This window comes from Hypanus sabinus, chromosome 21, assembly GCF_030144855.1.
Source record: "Hypanus sabinus isolate sHypSab1 chromosome 21, sHypSab1.hap1, whole genome shotgun sequence".
Lineage (NCBI taxonomy): Eukaryota > Metazoa > Chordata > Chondrichthyes > Myliobatiformes > Dasyatidae > Hypanus > Hypanus sabinus.
In genome coordinates this window covers 37,680,630-37,698,759 of record NC_082726.1, presented here as the reverse complement: position 1 = coordinate 37,698,759, position 18,130 = coordinate 37,680,630, and the positions used below count along the sequence as shown (strand labels likewise).

At 42.1% G+C, this 18,130-nt stretch overlaps 1 protein-coding gene across 4 annotated transcripts in view; it reads left to right on the top strand.

Annotated features, from left to right (window-relative positions):
• Positions 1 to 18,130, top strand: part of LOC132378971 (microsomal triglyceride transfer protein large subunit-like) — a 104,876-nt gene that overhangs the window by 69,106 nt on the left and 17,640 nt on the right. For all 4 annotated transcript variants that reach the window (XM_059946366.1, XM_059946368.1, XM_059946367.1 and 1 more), the window contains exons 10-14: positions 6,544 to 6,651; positions 10,196 to 10,408; positions 12,187 to 12,401; positions 13,339 to 13,436; positions 13,563 to 13,684. In XM_059946366.1, the coding sequence (XP_059802349.1) occupies positions 6,544 to 6,651; positions 10,196 to 10,408; positions 12,187 to 12,401; positions 13,339 to 13,436; positions 13,563 to 13,684 (756 nt within the window). The remainder of the gene's footprint in view (positions 1 to 6,543; positions 6,652 to 10,195; positions 10,409 to 12,186; positions 12,402 to 13,338; positions 13,437 to 13,562; positions 13,685 to 18,130) is intronic.

Here is an 18,130-nt window from a genome sequence, read left to right as displayed (position 1 = left end):
ATTTTAAATCACAGAGACTTCGACCGGGCCTGTTTTGAAGAAAATCCTGCCCAGTTACTGTCAGCATATAACTTGTAGAGATCCCAACACACTGGCTCACTGTTATCCTAAGGTAAGGAATGCCAACTGTTCCATGCCTAGACTGCACTTCATTAAATCTGATCTCTTGGTTCTCCTTCTCTTACCTGAATACAGGTAGAGGCTAAAGAGCAAAGCCCTAGAGATTAGAACAACAAGGAAATGGTCATGGGAAGCAGAGAAATGGCTATAGGATTGCATTGAGTCAGTAGATTGGGCTGTGTTCAAAGACTCACTGTGGATCTGAATGACTACAACATTGTTGACATGGACTTCATTAAAGTAGCTGTAGACAAGTGTCTCCCCACAAAATCACTCCGAGTCTTCCCCAACCAGAAGCCCTGGATGAACCATGAGACCGCAATATGCTGAGGGTCAGATCAGTGGCATTCAAGCCTGGTGACCAAACAAGTTACAAGAAGTCAGGGTACAGTCTCCAGAAAGCCAACTTAGGGATGAAGTGGCAATTCCAGACCAAACCTAAATCAATGTAGAATGCTTATATGGCCTCCTCTACTGCTATGATGAGGCCAAACTCAGGTTGGAGGAGCAACACCTCATATACCATCTGGGTAGTCTCCAACCCCTTGGCATGAACATCGAATTCTCCAACTTCCAGTAATTCCCTTCCTCTCCCTTCCCCCATCCCACTTTCACTCTGCCTCCTCCTCCAGCTGCCTATCACCTCTCTCATGATTCTGCCTTCTTCTACTACACATTGTGCTTTCCCCTTACATTCCTTCTTCACCTTTCCTGCCTATCCCCTCCCCCACCCCTTGATCTTTCCTCTTACTGGTTTTTCACCTGGCACCTACCAGCCTTCTCCTTCCCACCCTCCCCCCACCTTCTTTATAGGGCCCCTGCCCCCTCCCTCTTCAGTCCTGACGAAGGGTCTCGGCCCGAAACGTTGACTGCTCGTTTCCATGGATGCTGCCCGACCTGCTGAGTTCCTCCAGCGTGTTGTAAATGTAGAATGCTTGACGGCTGTGCCGGGGTTTGCATGTCATCACCTCCCACAAAGTGAAATCAAGCTACATTGGTGACAGCAGGGGTCTTCGCTTCTGGTGAGCTCAATGCATTCTATGCTTGCTTTGACTATCAAAGCAAGGAGGGACCATCACAAACTTCCAACGATCCTGTAGTTTCAGTTTCTGAGGCTGAAGTGTGAGCAGCGTTCATGAGGGCAAAACCACAGAAAGCACCCAGCCCAGATGAGGAACATCCACAACAATGAATTCTTTTGAGAGGTTGGTGATGAAACATATCGACCTCTGCCTGAGAAGCAACTTGGATCCGCTCCAATTTGCCTACCGGAGCAACAGGACCACAGTAGATGCCATCTAATTGATTTCTTACTCAACACTGAAACATCAAGACTGCAAAGATGTATACATCAGGATGCTCTTTCTCATCTACAGCTCAGCATTCACTACCATCAACCCCCTAAAATTCGCTTCAAGACCTTGGCCCCAATAAATCCTTGAGCAATTGGATTCTTGATTTCCTCTCTTGCAGACCCAGTCAGTTCAGAATGACAACAACATCTCCTCCATAATCCCCAGCAGCACAGGTGCTCTACAAGCCTGTGTGCTCAGCCCCCTGCTCTACTCGCTTTACACTTATGGCTGTGCAACCAAGCACCGCTCCAATACCATATTCAAGTTTGCTGAGCACACTAATATCATAGGTGGTGACGAAGCAGGGAATAGGAGGGAGATTGAAAATCTGGCTGAGTTGTGCCATAACAACAATCTCTCACTCAATGTCAGCAAGACTGAGGAGCTTATTATTGCCTTCAGGAGGAGGATACCAGAGGTTCATGAGCCAGTTCTCCTTGGAGGATCAGAGTTAGTGAAGGCTCGAACTTGAAATTCCTTGGTGTTATCACTGTGGAGGACCTGTCCTGGGCCCAGCATGTAGGGAACTTACAAAGAAAGCATGGCACTGCCTCTACTTCCTTAGGAGTTTGCAAAGATTTGGCATGACATCTAAAACTTCGACAAACTTCTATAGATATGTGACAAAGAGTATATTGACGGTCTGCATCAAAGCTTGGTATGGAAGCACCATCGCCCTCGGATGGAAAATCCTACAAGAAGTAGTGGATATGGCCCTGTCCACCACAATGTATAAACACCCTCCCACCATTGAGCACATCTCCACAAAGCATTGTCACAGGAAAGCAGCATCCATCATCAGGGATCCCAGCCACCCAGGTCATGCTCTCTTCTCACTGCTGCCATCGGGAAGAAGGTACAGGAGCTTCAGGACACACACTACCAGGTTCAGGAATAATTACTATCCCTCAACCATCCCTGAACCAAAGGCTTAACTACATTCAACTTCACTTCCCCATCATTGAAATATTCCCACAGCCTTTCAAGACTCTTCATCTCATGTTCTCAATATTTATTACTTATTTATTCATTTATTTATTTACCTACCTACCTACCTATTTATTTATTTATTTATTAATTATTCTTTCTTTGATTTTGTATTTGCAGTTTGTTCTCTTTTGTACGCTCATTGAATAAGTTGGTGTGGCCTTTCATTGATTATATTATGGTTATTATTCTATTATGGGTTTATTATGTATACCCACAAGAAAATGAATCTCAGGGTTGTGTATTGTGACACGTGTACTTCGATAATAACTTTACTTTGAGCTTTGAACTTTGCTCTCAGAAACTACAGGTATTGCTGTTCTGCCATCATCCCTGCTAGTGTCCCCTTCCATTCAACTTCAGCCAGCTCCTCTCTCATGCTTCTGTAATTCCCCTTACTCCGTGGTAATACTGATACATCTGACTTTAGCTTCTTCTTAATCTTCAGGGTGAATTCAATCATTTTACAATCACTTTCTGCTAAGAGTTCATTTTCCTTAAGCTCCCAAATCAAATCTGGTTCATTATACAACATCCAGTTCAGAGATCTCTTTCTCTAGTGACCTCAGCTACAGGCTGCTTTAAAAAGCCATCTCATGAGCATTTTAGAAATTCCCCCTCTTGGGATCCAGCACCAACCTGGTTTTCCCAATCTACCTGCATTTTGAAATCCCCCTTGACTATCGTAATATTACCCTTTTGACATGCCTTTTCTACCACCCGTTGTAATTTTGCAGCCCACATCCTGGCTACTGTATGGAGACCTGGATATACAGTAATGCCCATCACATTCTTTTTACCCTTGCAGTTCCTTAACTCTACCCACAAGGATTCTACATCTTCCAACCCTATGTCACCTCTTTCTAATGATTTGATTTAATTATTTACCAACAGAGCCATACCACCCTCTCTGCCCACCTGCTTGTCCTTTTGATACAACATGTATCCTTGGATGTTAAACTCACAACAATGATCTTCTTTTAGACATGACTCATTGGAACATAGCAGAGTGCAGCCCAGGAACAGGCCATTTGGCCCACAATGTTGTGTCAAACCAGCTAAAAAGTAAATCAAAAACACCCAAACATTAATCCCCCCCCTACCTATACCATGTCTATAACCCTCCATCACCCTCCTTATATCCATATGCCTATCCAAATGTCTCTTAAAAGCCTCTAATCTATTTACCTCTACCACCATACCAGGCAGCGCATTCCAGGCATCCACAAACATTTACACCACACATCCCCCTTGAACCTACCCCCTCTTACTTTCAACACATGCCCTCAGGTATTGGACATTTCAACCCTGGGAAACAGATACCCTCTATCCACTCCTATTTATGCCTTGATAATCTTGTAAACCTCTGTCAGATTTCCCCTCACCCTCCGACACTCTAGAGAAAGTAATCCAAGTTTATCCAGCCTCTCGTGATAGCACATGGCCTCTAAACCAGACAGCATCCTGGTGAACCTCTTCAGCACCTTCCCCAAAGCCTTAACATCCTTCCTATAGTGGGACAAACAGAACTGTCAGCAGATGTGTCTTAACCAGAGTTTTATAAAGTTGCATTGATGCCCACAACATCACATCTGCCAGTCTCCAACTGTACTACAATTTTATTTATCTTATTCCATATACTGTGTGCATACAAATATAGCAGCTTTAGTCATCACTCTATTTGATATTGCCCCAATGTTACACTTCCACTCATCCCACCGTTTGCAATTTTTGCCCAGTCATCTGCAAGTCTTTCCTCAGTCTCTATTTGTACCTATTTGTATAACAACTGCCCCAACCTCAGCCCTATCATTCCAGTCCCCATCCAAAAAGTTTAAGCCATCCCCCAACAGCTCTAGCAAACCCTGCCCACAAAGATATTGGTGCCCCTCGAGTTCAGGTGTAACTATTCTTTGTATTCAAGTCCTTCCTTCCCCATAAGAGATCTTAATGATCCAGAAATCTGGAACCCTGCCTCCTGCACCAATTTCTCTGCCATGCATTCATTTGCCAAATCATCCTATTTTTACCCTCTCTGGCACTTGGCACAATCCAGAGATTACAACCTTTGAGGTCCTGCTTTTCAGCTTTCTACCTCACTCCCTATATTCTCTCTTCAGGACCTCCTCCCTTTTCCTACTATGTCATTGGTAGTACCAATATGTACCCTGACTCTGGCTGTTTACTCTTCCCGTTTAGAATGCTATCAAGTCCAAAGAGTCTCCTGTCTGCTCTTCTAATTATGGAATCCCCTGTTACCACTACACTCCTCTTTCCCCCCCCCCCCCACCTTCCTTCTGAGCAACAGAGGCAGAATCTGTGTCAGAGGTCCAGTCACTGTGGCTTCCCTCTGGTAGGTTGTCCTCCCCACCTCCCCCCAACAGTATCCAAAATGATATACTTATTATTGACGGGAATGGCTACAGTACAAGGGTACTGTGCACTGGCTGCCTAATCCCTTTCCCTCTCCTGACAGTCACCTACCTAACTGCCTCCTGCAACAGGGGTGACTACCTCCCTGCAGCTCCTATCTATAACCTCCTCATTCTCCTCATGAGTCAGAGATCATCCAGCTGCAGCTCCAGTTCCTTAATATTATCCTTGAGCTGCTGCTCAATGCGCTTTCTGCAGATGTAGTTATCAAGGAGACTGGAGGTTTCCCAAAGTTCCCACATCTCACACAAAGAACATATCACTAACCCTGGACACATTCTCAGTACACAAGCTATGTACTAATCGAGAAAGAAAGAGGGGAAAAAAAGCTGACTTGAAACTTACTTAAGAGCCTCTGCCTGTTCTTACCAAAGCTTGTTGAGCCAAAACCTCCCACTTTAACCCTAGCCTGCTCCAATAATGCCAACAAACAAGGGAAGGTGTTCAACACCTCACAAATTAGACACCCATCTGCCTTCGTTACCTTCTGTCCTTTCTGGGGGAGCTCTTCCTACATTGTCCTCATCAATCATCTTGTATGGTATTACTTGTGACATACACATTTTTTGTGCACAGCTTTATTAACTGAAGAGTACAAACATAGAACATTATGAATTTACAAGCGAACTGATAATGATATGAAAATGATAAAGGTTGCAGATGTTTTGGCTGAGAACATATGCCCTAAAAAGCAAATGTTGAGGCTGAAATGATTGGATTCCAATAATCACAACCACCACCTTTGTATTAAATATGACTCATTCAGAGTTAATCCAAATCTTTGAGCCCAGCAGCATCTTTTTGCCACTTGACATGCTATCTCTTTCAACTTGGCGTTCCTTATTTTCTTGGTTAGCCATGATTGATTTTTTTTCTCACAACTCCCTTAAAATCTCTTTTCCTCATTGGGATATACACTATTTTGCTGGTTATGAATTATCTCATTAAATATGTGATTCCACTCACAAGCACAAGAGGTCCTGTAGATGCTAGAAATCCAGAGGAACACACACTGAATGCTAGAGGAACTCAACAGCTCAGGCAGCATTTATGGAAGTGAATAAACAGTTGATGTCTCAGGCCGAGATCCTTCATCAGGGCTGGTAAAGTTTGATACAACAACTTTTTTTGTAGGCACTCCATAATTGACCATAAATTAGAAACTTTTATCATGGTGATTCATTTTATTGTTAGTCACAGAAAAAGCAAACAGGGAAAGATAAAAGATGGAACAATAAAGGAAATACTCTTCAATTTCCTTTACTGACGAATATTTGTGAAGCATAGTTTTTTGCCATTTTCCTGCAGTGATATTGACTTTTAATTTTGTGTCCTAACTGAAGTTAAATTCTTCAGCTTCCTTAGTAAGATTAAACGTTGTGTTTCTTCATTAAATGCATCACCAGTATTACCAGTATCTCATAAAGTCATAAAAATTTTGGGCAAAAAGGAACTTTGATACATTGTTTACTCAACCAAGTAAAGCTGAGCCGGAGATTAGGAAGTAAATGGGAATCTCGATTGTAAATCTAAAGTGTATTCTCTGTTGAAGTTGAAACTAGTGAACCAAGACATGCCCAAATCTAGACCTGGTCCAGGCTTGCTTTATATATTGTAAGGATTGCTGACTGATATGTTTCATTTACAGGCTAAGCTTAGAGGCAAGATTGCAAGTAGAGAAGTCCAGGAAACCATCATTTCAGTGATTGGGGCAGTGATTGGCAAAATGTGTCTGAGGAACCAGTGCAAGCTCAAGGTTAGTAACTTTGGTACATTTGCCCTATTGTTAATGTACAGGTCAATACTTCACAATTATGCTTGTTACATTGAATGAGTAAATGATTATTCCTTTCTTGGCAAATAAAGGGCTGTTAAATACCTTTTTTAGTTCAATCGATGTTGATTCACTTCCAGTTTTGTTCCGAATCATGATCCTACGTTTTTAGTGTAACACACAATACTTGGCTAATTAAGCAGTGACTCTGCATGTACATGAACACTGGAAATCAGCAACACAGGCAATTGCTTACACCAATCGTTGTGGAATACTAATCTGACAGTAATCTGAAAAACTGAGTTGCTAGAAAACCTGACATTTAGCTCTAGGTTGAGTCCCAGTTCTGTTCCATTCCCATTTGTATTGTTTAAAAGCAGGGGTTCCCAATTGGGGGTCCACAGACCTCTTGTTTAATGGTATTGGTTCATGGCATAAAAAAGGTTGGGAACCCCTAATGGCCTGTATCTTTATCAAACTACACTGAAATAGGCAGCCGAGCTCAATAAACCTACAGGTCATTAATCATCTCATGTTCCTGCATACCACTAAAAGTTACATCCAAGAGGAGATAAAGACACTCAAAAATATGTGTAATCATCACCTTCTACTTGGTCAGAGAGTAACACATGGTGCATGGAAGTGTGTTTCCAAATACCAGGAGCTTTTCAGTGATGCGGGGTTTTTTTTCCCATTTCACCTTAATGAGGACACCTCAGATTTGCATATGATTAAGAGGTTTACACATACCTACAAAATTCCAATGGATCATGCCAGCCAGCTGCAGAAAGAGTGGGGGATGGAAAGATGTGCTTGGTAGAGGGATCCCATTGGATCCATTAGATGACTTTGCTTACTTCACATTGTGATGCACCATCAATAACTCTCGGAGACGCGAGGCGAGATATAGGCTTTTATTGGCTGGAAGAAAGAACAAGCAGCAATTGACCACCAAACTACATCCTGGAGACTGAGGGCAGGGCTTAGGCTCCAATCGCCTTTATACCGGGGTCTGTGGGAGGAGCCACGGTCAGTGGGAGGAGCCACAGGAGCAGTCAGCAGGGGACATGTCCAGACAGGTATATGTAGTTCACCACACACAGTCCATCATGCATGAGGACAATTGCACACAAGAGTTACATCCTCTTGTATTCTAAGGTACATAGCCACTTAATATATCAGGTACACCATCAGTATGCAATAGTATTGATATCCTGCCAGCATAGCTCTGGTTGTCATATCAGGTGTTGAATCAGGACCCAACTGCAGGACACAGACACTGGAGTCCCAGAAACAGGACGGGACAGAACCCAAGGACAGGACAGGATGCAGTCTAGGCAGGGGAAGCAGGACCAGGACGAGAGACTGGGAACAAGGAGCCTGGGGTGGACTCCGAGCTCAAGACTGGACAAGGACCCAGAACCTGGGTCTTGCCTCAGGCTCAGACCCCCAAACCCAGGCAAGGACGTGACAAGGCTTGGCTAGGGACTTGGGGTCTTGAGGACAGAGGCTGCAGGCCTGGGTCAAGGTTTGAGGCTGGAGGCTGTAGGCTTGGAGCTTGGGAAACTCAGAGGCTGGAGCTAGGGGCAGACTAGGAACTGTACATCAACATGGAGCCAGGACTTATCCTCCAACAAGTCAGGACTCATCTATAACTCCACACCAAGGTGGGGCAGGACCATCATCAGGTAACAGTAAAACAGCCTAACCTACCCAACAGAGGCAAAGACAAGACAGATTCCCCCCACAGGGCAACATCAGAACAGCTTGACTTACCCTACAGAGGCAAGGACAGGAAGAAACAAACACCAAGGAACAACAGACAGTTCCACCTCTGCATCAGGGTACCTCCAAGTAGCCATTACAGCCAGCAGCCTTGGTTGGCTACAGAAGTACCCAGATCCCCACCTAGCTCAGAGTGGTTGACAACCACCCAGCTGGCCCAGGAAACAGCTGAGTCCATACCACAATGACCACTCCAACTACAACCAGCAAGGCTCCCAGAAGCCATGGTTCTCCAACAGAGCCCCAAGGATAGCAAGTCCATTCTAGCCTTCCACCAGCCATCTATACTATGAACATCTTGACAAAACAACCCCCAACACACACACACACACATTCCCAGTTCCAATATGAGCCTCAGGTGTTTCTAGTTAGGGCCAACTGCAGCAAGGGACTGCCAGAAAACCCGGAGTCCAGAGTCTGCGGACTGAACCACCACACTGGTACAATACAGAGGAAATCTGTCATTTTTAAATTGGCTTAGAATGGTCTCCATGACTCAGTCTTAGCCAACAATGGAGTAAAAGAAGGAGGGAAAGCAAGGGAAAAGTTGATGTTTGCAAGCAGTTTCTGCTTCTGGTGGACAGAGATATGAGTCGACAGTTATGGTTTTCCTTTTCTTAAGAAGTTATTACAGGGAAATCTGTCTTTGGGGTGATTATTGCAGAAAAATATGAAGATTAAGTTATCACACCTCGGCTTGATGCACAATCTCTGTTGCCCCAATTCAGAGAATTTTCAGATGAAAGTACATTATGCACCTTTGTGGTGTTGAAACAAGGCCATGGAATAACATTGCCTAAAGACCCAAGCTTCTTCTGGAGGCCAAGCGTAAAGAGGAAGTACACAGTTAATGGCAGGACTCTTAACATCACTGATGTACAGATGGATTTGGAGTCCAAGTCCATAGCGTCCTGAAAGTGGCCACACAAGTTGTTCAAGGAGCCAAGAGGGCATATGGCATGCTTGCCTTTATAGGTCAAGGTGCTAAGTGTAAGAGTCAGGAAATTATGTCATAACTTTATAAATCTCTGGTTGTTCTACATCTGCAGTATTGTGGGAACTCTGAAGAGGATGCAGAAATGGTTTACCAGGATTCTGCCTGAATCAAAGAATATGTGCTATAAGTCCTTGGTCAAACTAAGGTTGTTTCTTTTTGGTGGCAGAGTGTGAGGGGACACAAGAGAGACTGCAGATTCTTGAAACCTAGAGCAACACATAAAATGCTGAAGGAATTCAGCTGGTCAGGCCATAATGGTAGAGGTAAATGGACAGACCCAGGCTGAAGGAGACCTGATGGAAATGTATAAAATGATGAGAGGCATAGTTAGAGTAAACAGCCGTTCATTATCTTTTTTTCCAAGGTCAAAGGTCACTAGGATGCATGTATTTAAGGTGAGGGGGGAAAGTTCAAAGAAAATATGCAGGGTAAGTTATTTACACAAATTAGTTGGTGCCTGGAATGTGCTGTCAGGGATGGTGGAGTTTGCAGATGCGATAAAGACATTTAAGATAAGCACACAGATATGGACCATGTACGGGCAAAAAAGATTAGTTTAGTTAGGCATTATTAGAGTAATAGTTCAGCACAGCATTATGCACCAAAGAGCCTATTCGTGTCCTGTCCTGTTCTGTGTTCTAAGGCAAGGAAGGAAATGGAATAGTAGGATTATGAAAATTAGGAATAAACTGCATTCATCCCAAAACATACTTTAACCCTTCTTTACACTTATCATTGTTCCAGGAAGTTGAAATTGCAAAGAAAGTGATTTTGGATGGGCTGAATTCAGCTAAAGAAGTGGCTGATGTAAAGATGTACCTTCTAGCACTTAAGAATGCACTTCTTCCAGAAACGATACCAGTATTGTTACAGTACACCAGCAAGCAAAGAAATTCTTTGACGTTTATTGCTGTGACTGCACTACAGAGATTCCCAAGTGTCTACATCACTCAAGAGGTAAAGGTCTTGCACAAAGTTTCAAAGTCAAAGTGAGGTTTATTGTTATTGCAACAGGTTGAAATTTGTATTGCGAATATCCCCAGTATTTCTAATAAATTTTCCTGAAGACTGCACTTTTTTAAAGTATGGAGTACAATAATTATATCTGTAAAATTCAATGCCACCAATGATGGTTTGTTCAATTTTACCTTAGCAGAGTAAAAATTCAGATTTCCTTCATTAGAGTGAACCAGAATCTGACAGATTGGGATTGTATTTAAGACTAGTTATGTCTTACTGAGATTCAAAACTGCCATGGTAGAAGTTGAACTTGGAACTCGAGATTTTTGCTCCAGGTCTCTTGGTTGCAAATCTAACAAGTTAACATCTATGCTACATCAGTATTAGGTAGTTAATAACATTTAAAAAGATATGCATTTAAAGAGCAGCCTGTGAATGGTATCAAAGCACATACCTGAGTATGTCATACCTGGAGATTCAGTTATCCACTGAAATTTTCCATTTGGTCTTTTGGTGCAAATTTCAACTAAATTAAAATTATAGGGTCGAAAGATGGAAATCATAACATTACAGTTTGTATCATCATAAACAGATTGTAATATATATGAATCATGATAATTGATGTAAATATTGTAAAGAGACTTGGCTGTACCAATTTACGTACCAAGGACTACCATTTTTAATCATGCCTTTTGCTATCTCATCACCGACCACAGCAATTCCCAAAATCTCTCTGCCTGATAAACCTCTTATTCACAAAAAACCTTTATTTAATAGGACTTTTAGCCACTTGGAGTGGCATCTACAGGGGCTGCCAGCTTAAAGTCTCTTGCTCATGCTCATGAAGTAGGTTATTCAGGCAGTTCATTCCACCCAGATCCTTACATGAAGCAACCCTCTTCACAGGGTGCATAATTGTAGAGACCACCAGGCACGAAGCTGAAAGGACCCAAACATGTCGAGTTCTGTTTTGAGTCAGCTATGTGCCCTTGTAAATAGTTCAGTTTGGGTCTATCTGTGCCAACAGGCAGAGAATGAGAAAGAAAGCGGGAGAGAATGAGAGAGAACAAGAGAGAGAGAGAAAGAGAAAGATATAAACAGATAATATAAATTGAAAAACGTAAAGAGAAGGGACAGTGTAAAGGACCATACATACAGAGAGATGGTGGCTAGGTCAGGGTGGGAAAAATATTGCTACCCAAGTGAGAACTGGAAAAGTCATGGTTGGGTTAGGGCTTGGCTGTGTCCCAAATTTATGCCCATGCAGACCCCATTACCTTTTGATGGGAAATATCAACTATAATTTTCTCTGCACGGAGATCCTCACCGATCGGTAGGGACGAGCCCTGCTGCAGGGAGTTTTTTTTCTTGTACTGTTGAGGAGCACAGCCTTATGACTATTTATATCAACAAGCTGACATATTTATTGCATGTGCGATGAAATTTCTGATGAGTATTCCCATTTTGAAGAATGACATTTTGCCTGTCGATCCTGATTATGTGGACCTCAAATTGATTATTGGTATTCGAATTTCAAATCTCATAGCAGTTGAATCAGCAGTGCTAAAAACAGTGCTTTTAAGACTTCATTGTAAATCAATAGTGGAGCAAGCCTTCGGAGATAGAACATCGCATTCTGATTTCATGCATCATTTTAAGGAGGCACAAAGAGAGAGAGACTTAATGAGCAGTGGAAGTGGAGGTATATAAGTTGGTAACAATGCATTATTTTTACCTGTCTCTATTTAAGAATCGATATATTTTTTCACATTTAGGTGAAGAAGCAGATGAACAGAATTTTTCACCAAAGCAGGGGTCAATATGAGGCTGCTGTGCGAATGGCTGCTCTGGATGTGATCCTCAATAACCAACTTTCATCCATGGAATTGAAAAATATTGTGCTGTCTTTGGGAGAAATGGAATTGGAACTCTCTAAGTTTACCGTGGCAAAGCTGCAGAATATCATGCATTCTGACCACCACCCAGCAAGGTGACAGTGAACTGCAGTACCTAGTGTCATTAAAATTCTTGCAAGACCGTGGGAACCCATTTAGTTCAACTGGTTTATGTTAGATTTTACGATGAGCATGGATTTCACACTACATATTTCACAATTTATTTACTTTTACCTTAAGTGCATCTATGCCTTCAGGTCTCATGCTACTTGTAATACTATTTTTTACATATCATTTGTTTTGGATAATTCCCCTGCTTCACAGAAATTTATTTCAGTATTGTTAAGTTCCCCTGCCTGTTCATCCTGTCAAATCTGTGCTGGCTTCTAGTAGAGCAACCCATCAGTCCCATTCCTCTGCACATTTCCCATATCCCTGCAAATTATTCCACCACACATGCGTCCTTCCCCCAACCCTCCCATAGTTTGTTTTAACTGTGGATACAGACACTGAATTGTAATTTTGTGCAGTGATGTGGTGGAAGTAAAAATAATAGTAGTTTCTGCACACATGACTCTAGGCAGAGACTATATTCTGACATTTCTGTACCATAGTCTGAGATTCTCTCAAGACTTGAAGTGGATAAAGTTGCATTCTTCAGATGAGGAAGAATGAGTTATATTTGCAGAAGCAGAGTTCGTAGCCTCTGCTGCCTGTTGTTCTTGTTTTTGTTGTTGTCTTTCTCCATGGCGCATCAGGTTTTCATTCACGTTAATAGTGTAATATCATGGTGTGAAAATGAGATCCTTATGCAGAAGGTTTTTCTATATTATTGGGTTTGGGAACTTTGCTTAGAATGGCACTTATGTAGGACTCTAAGTCACTGAGGGACTTTATTTATGCCTTAGATAAAATATAGGTATTTTATGCTCAGTTGCTTGCATATATGTATGTTTGTATTTCTGATACAGAGACAAACTGCAAAACATAATTTTCTCCTTACAAAATCTTCCTCGTTCCTATTTTTTGTAGGCAAGTAATCCGTGAATTCCTGAAAGATCCAATGATAAATAATTACAATTGTTTGTCCAGAACTGGGAGTTCATCTTCTGCTTCAGGATATTTAGCAGGTAAAAGGAGTTGGGTTACATTACCTTCCATTATGCATTTTAGACCATTAAAATATATATATGAATATTATACCATTTTAATTTAAATTTTAGATTAAGTTCCAATTTAATTTTTTTCATTATCAGTTACTACAGATATAATATCCTCTTACAATATGGATTTACTCTTTGGAGACACGGGAATATTACAAAATAGTCTTACAGATTTCTTTTTATTTACTCACGGAAGTCAGCTTCATGCAACACAGGTATGTTAATATAATCTTGCATCCCTTGGCTTCGTATTCATCTGAGGCTAGCTATTTATTTATAAGCCGGTGCTGAAGAAGGCGAATGCAATGTTGGCAGTCATTTCTAGAGGAATAGAGTATAGGAGCAGGGATGTGATATTGAAGCCTCACTTGGAATACTGTGAGCAGTCTTGGGCTCCTTATTTAAGAAAGGATGTGCTGACATTGGAGAGGGTTCAGAGAAGATTCACTAGAATGATTCTGGGAATGAGAGGGTTAACATATGAGGAACGTTTGACTGCTCTTGGACTGTACTCCTTGGAGTTTAGAAGAATGGGGGGGGACCTCATAGAAACATTTCGAATGTTGAAAGGCATGGACAGAGTGGATGTGGCAAAGTTGTTTCCCATGGTGGGGGAGTCTAGTACGAGAGGACATGACTTGAGGATTGCAGGGCGCCCATTCAGAACAGAGATGTGAAAAAAAATTTTTAGCCAGAGGGTGGTGAATCTGTGGAATTTGTTCCCACAGGGGGGGCAGTAGAGGCCGGGTCATTGGGTGTATTTAAGGCAGAGATTGATAGGTATCTGTGTAGTCGGGGTATCAAAGGTTATGGTGAGAAGGCAGGGGAATGGGACTAAAGGGGAGATTGGATCAGCTCATGATGAAATAGCGGAGCAGACTCGATGGGCCAAATAGCTGACTTCTGCTCTTTTGTCTTATGGTCTTATTAAATAAGCAACCTAACAGCTAACATTCAGTTTATGAAAATTATAAACATTTGAATCACTCCTGTAACAAGAAAAAAATGCTTTTCTTTTCAGGAACAAATGTTACATTCAATTTCAGACCTAAGCAAGCTTATGAACTCTAGATTTTGAATAATATTGCAGCTATGTGAACATATGTGACATCAGTTACAATTGTCCTGAATGTTCCATCTCCAACTCGGGAAGAAAGAGTCGGCAGGCAGGCTTCAAACTATAAATGGCAGATTGATCTGTTTAAAACAAAGGGAAATAATGATACATCTACCTGCTTAAAGAAAAGGGAATTAAAACTTAATCCAATAAACTACGTCTCTATCAGTGTGGTAAGAGATACAAAAGAAGAGAGGACTTCTTGTAGCATTTATTCTGTTGAATATATGTGTACATTCACTTCAGCACTATAGACTATTTAATGTAAAGTATGTCTAGGAATTTATTACTAATATATGTCTAGTAATTAGATCTAATCTTACTGACTTTCTCTGCTCAATGCGCTGAAAATACAATTTTATCTACAGTGGCCTGCAATTGCAAACATTTCCAGGGAGACATTTTTCAGCATTCCAGTATAAATTTCAGCTGTGCTGCCGCATACTTCTTAAAAACAGCAAATAATCCAGCAGTCAGTTTCGGAGCCTGGAGAACACTCCATTAGCAACTTACAATAGTCGATGTCTCGGGCCGAGTCCATTCATCAGGACTGGAAAGGAAGGGGAGAGATTTCCTGATGGTGTTACGAGACAGCTCCAACCACGCCAACTTCCGGGATTTAGACACACAAACTCACTGGAGTACAGATAGCTGACACAGCCACTTTAAGGGTTCAAAACATTCCCACTTATTGGTAATCATGTTTCGAGTGCCAAGAATTGAGTACTTAAGAAACACCTCAACTGTGGTTCAGTGCTCAACCGTAAGCCTACTAGTGATATTGTCTAGCATTTGTTTTGTGTTCAAATCCAGTTTAATCGGTCTCTCGAACCTTGCTTCAGATACCCCAGCATTTGGGTCCAAATAATTCTTGTCAAGGACTCTCATCAGAAATGAAGGGACTTGGCCCAAAACGTCAGCAGATGCAGCCTGGCCTGCTGAGTTCCTCCAGCATTTTGGGTGTGTTGCTTTGGATTTCCAGCATTTGCTGATTTTCTCGTGTTTGTGTTCTCATTGATCAGTGCAGGAATAAGACCCATCTAGATCCATCACTATATGTTGACGTATCTCAGAGCACAGCTTCCTACTCCCTCCTTTCTCCAGATTTCTCCAAGTTATTTTATTTCCTTTGAACAATACTCTACTCCTAATAGAGAAGGGGTTGATTTCTGCAGTGTTGGGGTCCCTTGGTTAAGAGACTAGATGCAATTATGAAAGGTTTATCTCTGTTTCTAGTGAACAGCTATCTGCCCACGGGTAGCAATGCAGTCTTCCTGATGGACTAAACTGTTCTCTGATGACATCTCCCCAATCCAGAAAAAGAATAATTTGCTCAAGAATAGCATCTGTCTCTCAATACAACAGAGGTTCTCAACCTTTTTTAAACTCTAGACCAGGCATGGGCAAACTACGGCCCGCGGGCCATATGCGGCCCGTTAAGCTTTTTAATCCGGCCCGCAGAACTTGATGAAATTATATTAATAAACCTTGTTAATGTTTTTTCCCCGCAATTCTGGTGTTTTCCCAATAGATGACGCACACCGCTACACATTGACCTTTGTTGAGGTGCAGCGTATTACTCCACATTTGCGCTTTACTCTTTGTTCGGCTCGACCTATTTGTGTGAACAGGCGTTCAGCGTCATGAACATCAACAAAGCCAGCCACAGATCCAAGTTAACTGACCAACACCTCAGATCCATCCTGAGAATCGCCACAACAAAACTAAATCCAGACTTTGATGCGCTGGCTAAAAAGGGAGACCAACAACACTGTTCCCACTGAAATTAAAAATAAGTTTCTTCGTTGTGTTATGTAAAAAATGCATTTGAAAATATTTTTTTCAATAAGCCTTACATGTTACATGTCATTTCTGTTAAGTGATGGACGTGAGTAGTGCGCAGGTGCACGTGCGTTCTCAAAATAAAAATGCGCTCCAGATCAAATAACGCGCTCCGCATACTGGCGCGCTGTCAGTGTTCTGTCCTTGTGCTGGTCGTTGTTGAGTTTTGGCACAGGGGACAATTGAATAAGAAGGAGCAGGACAAGTAGACCTGCATCTCCTACCATTTTTGAAATAAAGACAGTCAGGAGGAGAGTGATGATGATAATATCTTGAAGGATAACAGAATTTTCAGTGCTTTAAAATAATAACTGTTACTATTTAAAAAAGCTGTATTTTATTCATTTAATTTTCAGTGTTTTAAAAGTCATTTCAATAAATAGCTAAATACCATGGGACTTCAAAGACAGACATTTTGTTGTAATGCATTTGTTCATTTTCAATTGAAATTAAAGCACATGTTTTCTACATATCCCATGATATTTTATTTTCTCTTATGAGGTGTATTACCAAAACACTCCGTCCATCTGCCCCTGTCAAATTTTAGAACCCTTTGTGGCCCTCAAGTCAAAAAGTTTGCCCACCCCTGCTCTAGACCAATACCATTAAGCAAGGGATCTGTGGACCCCACTTTGGGAACCCCTGGAATAGAGGGAATAATCTGCTGAAGAGTTACATCGCACTGTTCTTATGCAGCCTAGTCCAGGTGGCAGAAATCAGAGCCTGACTTGGACTCTAGGGAAATCTTGACATCAAAGTACTTTTATTATCAAAGTTTGTATACAGTTACAACCCTGAGATTCACCTTCCCCAAAGACAGACACGAAACAAAGAAAACTATGACTCCTGTTTAAAGAAAAACATCAAATCCCCCCACTCACAAAAAAAAACATATCGCACAAATGGCCACAAAAAAAGAGAAAAATGACAACATCGAAAAGAGTTCAGGCTTGTTCAGTTCAGCTCAGTTCGTTATCTGCAGGCCGCCCTGATCAAAATCACTCAAAATAGCGACAAAACCAGGAGCAGCCAGAACCAGAAACACTTCGGAACTTGAGCTCCAGAGTCCAATCCACAAATTGCTTCAATTAATCTTTGCCCAAGATCTAGGACTCCAGTACTCTCTTCCAACAGCATTGAGGGAGAGAGAGAGATCATTTGAATGCAGGCAGGTGCCTCCAGAATCAGCAGGCAAGAGGGGGAGATGGACTGTCACATGCAGACATCTTTCTCCAGCAGCATACAGAAGAGGCTGGCAGATGGTGCTGACCACCTACTCGCTTTCCGCTGTCGCCTCAATGATTTCCGTCTTCCTCGATGCTTTAATTGGCGAGATTGGTGAGAAATGGAGTTCATCCTGGGCTCACGGGCTTCCTGACCTCCAGGCTGCACACTTCACTTGAAGCCTCACCGAACCCTCTCAGAAACAGCAAAGCGCTAGATTGCTCAGTCGACCTGAAAACGCCACCAAAATGTAGATCACAGGCTCCAACAGTAGCAGAACCACATTTGAAAGAAAAAGAAGGCATAAAGCAATTAGTTTCATGAACTGTCTGGAGGATGTTGCCTGTGGTCGAGTTGTTCGTTGGTGCCATCTTCTTCCAGTTGGTTCTTTATTATTACAAGGTAGCGTCAGCCTCTGCCTCTAGTGCTGTTGGGCTCTTGCATTTCCCAAATGGAAACACCGGTCTACTCATTCCTC